We start from the raw sequence: 4,437 nt of genomic DNA, 5'->3' as shown, positions 1-4,437 counted from the left end.
GGCAAGAATTTTCTATAAACTGCAGTGTAAAAATTTAGGAAAAAGAAATTGAGAAAATGCTGTCCGTAGCGGTAGTTTTTGAACAGTTCCATGACTTTATTGGTGTAAAATGTTTACTAAAATGTGAAAACGCAGGGCGAAATGTCCGAGCGTGTTTTTCGACGTAATGATCTCGCACAATTGGTGCCGTGACCAGGATCATTTTTTGATCTTGCATGTCACAAAGCTTTCAATCTCTGGTCGTGGTAGTGGTTTCACTGCTGTTCACTTATAAATCGAGAATTCGTTCTCTATATGTTTTTTTTTTTCGAATAGGTTTGTTTACTTATTGACTTTTATCATTTATAATCTAACATATATGCAGACTTTAGATACAAATTTAATTTATTTTATAAACATCGAATTTGTCCACATTTCTCGTTCCGATGTGCAGAGGACGCTGGACCATCGTTCACTTTTCCACCCGTTCGAACCAGCACGCTGCAGCTCACGATGAGATTAGCCCGGCCACCCGGTCCATGAAAGCGCAAGCGAGAGAAAATGAGCGAGAGCGAGCAGCATGTTAGGGGTGAGCGTACGTTGTACGTGCGTCCAGCTGGGGACCGTTGGGGGGTGCGTGTGAAATCGAAGCGGGTGGTGTGGTCCAACCGAACCGGGTGATAGTCGTGTTGCTACACCGCTGTTGGCTCACTCTCGTTCAAACAGCGCAACCGATCGCACACGCGCGCGCGCGCACACACTCTGGCTCCCCAAGGCAAGGGAAGTTTTAGTATACCGGTCGTGGTACGCGAAACCAACCCCCAAAAACGATCCTCCCCGGAATTGTTGTTTTTTTTTTCAGCCGGAGGGAGTCGTGAGAAGCCCACGCAGGAAAACAAAATCACCGTGGGGAGAGTGAGATCGGGTTTTGTGAGAAACGGACTACCGGAGGGTAGATAGAGGGGTGGCGGAATAGTCGAATCGGGACATTCGGAATCCCCCCAGCGAAGTGACCCCCTACCCTAGTACTACTACTACCACATCCACCGTGACTACTACGCGGGAAAGCCATCTAGTGAGAGTGAGAGAGAGAGTGAGAGCGAGTGAGAGAAAGAGCGAGTGCGTGTGTTTGTCTGGTTGTAGCAGTGTGCGAGAAAGCAAGCGCATACGCGAGCGAAAGAAGCAGTTTGTTAATATATAACAAGTTGCATCATAGTCTTAAGACTTCAGTCTTAAGAAAGTGAACCGTCCACCAACATCTTTCGCAAAGCAAAAAAAAAAAGTACAGGAAAACAAAACAAGCAACTCGCCCTCTGCCAGCGGTGTGCTACATCTGTTCGCGCGTGCTTTCGACTAGAATTTTCGCGCGGTTTTCTTGTGTTTTTGGTGTTTCCAAATTTCCAACATTGGTGGCGCAAACAAATGCTTCCTTGATGTGAGCCTGTGCAAGGATCGGTGCAACGGTTGGACTGTATTAAGGCGAACTACGCTACTGCTGATTAAATCATGGATTATTTCTACTTCTGGATCTACAACAAATAAGGGACAGTGATGACAGAAAGGGTGCCAGCAAGTGTGTTCTCGTGCAAAGCTTAACCTGATTGTGATTCCTGTGTGCGGTGCGCATTGAACAAACTTGACACAGTTGTTCTCGTGGTGAAATAAAGTGGAATCGAACGAACTGGGAAGATACATCGTGGTTGATCTTGGTGTTTATTGGCAAGAAGAGTGCAATAGCAGGGAGCAGAAGTGAGCGCTGTGATAGGTGTGCAATCGATCGATGGCAAGGTGTGTGGTAGCAGTGCAATAATTGGTGCCCTTCAAAATTAGGGAAGAAACAAACCCCTCATCGTCTGATCCCTAGGCCCCGACGAGTGTCTAGTGAGTGCTAGTGAGCGATACCAGAAACCCTCCCTTCGCGTTGTGAGTTCGCGTCCGTTCGCGTGTGTGTCCTATATGTGTGTCCCGTCTGGCAACCAAGCAGGTGAATTTGTCGCAAAATATGGAATCGCCTCAAATGTACGATACGAATCAAATCCAAGTGCGCAGTGATATCAAGAAGCTAACGATGGCCGCGAACAATGGCGTGAACGGTACGAACGGTACGGCCAACGGGGCCTCGCCGACCAACAACAACTCCCCGACGGCAATTAATCAGAACACGCTGGCACTGAAGCAGCAGCAGCAACAGCAGCAGCAACAGCAGCAACACCAGCAGACACAGCAGCAGGTCCAGCAGCAGGTCCAGCAGCAGGTCCAGCAGCAGGTCCAGCAGCAGACCCAGCAACAGGTACAGCTTGGTCAGCATCCGAGCAATGGTGCGTCCGGGCTGTTGTCCAACGGGAACCTGCTGTCCAAGCAGATGCTGCAACAGATCCAGTACTCGCAGTCCGAGCTGGACGAGCTCACGTCACAGGAGATCTCGCTCGATCTGCAGCACCTGATCGACGACCAGTTCCGCGATCCGGAAACGTTAGGCATCTTCACCGAGATGGTCACCGTCGGCAGCACGAACGGTACGATGGCCAACCCGCTGGTGCAGTCGGCCGCTGCCAAGGCCCTCCAGCTGCAGCAGGCCCGTCTCTCGCAGCACACGAACGGTGGCAACAGTTACCAGCGATCGCTCGCCTATATGCCACAGCCGGTGCACACGGGGGCGGCCTACGGCAGTACCTCCAGCGATGAGAATAGCTCCGTCGGTTCGTCCGCCGACTCGGCCAACATCAAGGAGGAACCGGTCGATCCGAACGAGTACCGCCGGCAGCTGCTCGCGAACGGAGCATCCGGCGGTGCTCAGTTCATGGGCACTATCAACGGCTACCAGGGATTGCCCGGGTCGGGTGGTGGAGCGGGTGGTGGCGGTGGCGCGACACCAAACGGAGTGGCCGGTGCACTAGGGGCAGCCGGCGGTACGACACCGAGCTACGTCACCAACGGTAACGGCAACAGCTTCTCCAGCCTAACGCCCGCCACCGTGCTGCACCATCAGGCACTGCCCCACCTGTCCGGGGCCGCGCACCTGGCGAACCTTACCAAACACAGCAAAATGTTACCGCACGTCGGTCGCAAAGCGCAGCAAAAAACCGTCGACAAGGGCACGGACGAGTACCGGAGGCGGCGGGAGCGGAACAACATCGCGGTCCGGAAGTCGCGGGAGAAGGCGAAGGTGCGGTCGCGCGAGGTCGAGGAAAAGGTGAAGACGCTGCTGAAGGAGAAGGACGTGCTGATACGCAAGATCGAGGAGAAGAACAACGAGATCGCACTGTACAAGCAGCTGTACATGCACCTGATGAACCACAGCAATCCGGAGATCAACCAGATCTGTCGCAGTGCGCTTAATCTGTCCAACATGGGCGACCACATGTGATCGGTAGTCCCCGGTGGCGGGATCATCCACCAGCAAGTTGCCGCGATGCCCACGCTGTGAATGGGCTCCTCTGCCCGGGGACTTCTCGCCCAGGTCGTGCCCGCCATCTGCCACTGCCTTGCAGGGTTTCATCTCACTTTTCCCACAGCCCATGCGGGCATGTCAGATGAACTGCGGGTCGTCGATCGAGAACTCCATCGTTTTTTCCCCCGCTCTTGTGGAGTTCCGTTCAGAAGTTCTTGAAAGGAAGTTGAGTTACGCTGACTGTACACCAGCCCAGAATTTTCAGTCTCCAAGAACTCGGGTATTCTTCTTGATTCCGCGTCGCGTTTTGTACACGAACCAAAGACAACAGAGACTCCGCATTCTCCGCAGCCCCAACAGTCTGAGCAGAATCGAGTCAACTAGACACGCAGACAGCGCGACCGTGGATGAGGGAAGCATCAGCAAATCGGTTACAGAGCAGGGGGCGAAACGGTTTTGGACGGGGCAGCTCTTTATCGCCCGATGCACAATGCTGTGGCCAGGCGGAAGCGCGTGAAGCAATCGAAGGAACTTAAATACCTGTACATAGTGTTTAAGGCATTCGTGTTTATTTTCTATGTTATTAATATTATTATTATTATTGCGTTTTGTATAAAGGCGCCGGCGTGCCCCTCGGCGTCGATCACGATCCCAAGTGAGGTAGGAGACAAGGGTAACAACAAAAGGGTGGGACAATGTAGCAAATAACACGTAGAAAACGTTCGACTCTTACTTACTTAAGAACTGCACAAAGATTCATATCACCGTGGGACAGCTGTTGATAAGACTTGATAGTGTTTTTTTCGTTTGTTATGTTTCGTTTTTCGTCACTATTTAGTATCGTTTAATGATGTACTACTGGTCGATCTGGTCTGTAATTTTTCCCCCCCGGTTTTTCCCGCGAAAGGTGAACGGTGTATACTAGCAAACGGATGTATGTGTACTAGAAAATGTGAAAATAATACAACTGTTTTAAGACAAAACAAATCGTAAACTATGCTCCTTCACATCTTTCATTTCAATTCGGCTATGGAACTATCCTTTACAATTCACTACTATAGTTAATC

The 4,437-nt window shown here is 51.2% G+C and overlaps 1 protein-coding gene across 1 annotated transcript; it reads left to right on the top strand.

The window, feature by feature from the left end:
* The first annotated feature begins 1,435 nt into the window (after positions 1 to 1,435).
* Positions 1,436 to 4,028, top strand: LOC128297834 (CCAAT/enhancer-binding protein). The gene has a single exon (XM_053033537.1). It carries the CDS (start codon positions 1,982 to 1,984, stop codon positions 3,344 to 3,346), a length of 1,365 nt encoding a protein of 454 aa, XP_052889497.1. The 5' UTR covers positions 1,436 to 1,981; the 3' UTR covers positions 3,347 to 4,028.
* The last annotated feature ends 409 nt before the right edge of the window (positions 4,029 to 4,437 follow it).

This window comes from Anopheles moucheti, chromosome 2, assembly GCF_943734755.1.
Source record: "Anopheles moucheti chromosome 2, idAnoMoucSN_F20_07, whole genome shotgun sequence".
Lineage (NCBI taxonomy): Eukaryota > Metazoa > Arthropoda > Insecta > Diptera > Culicidae > Anopheles > Anopheles moucheti.
This window is presented reverse-complemented; position numbering and strand designations above follow the sequence as displayed.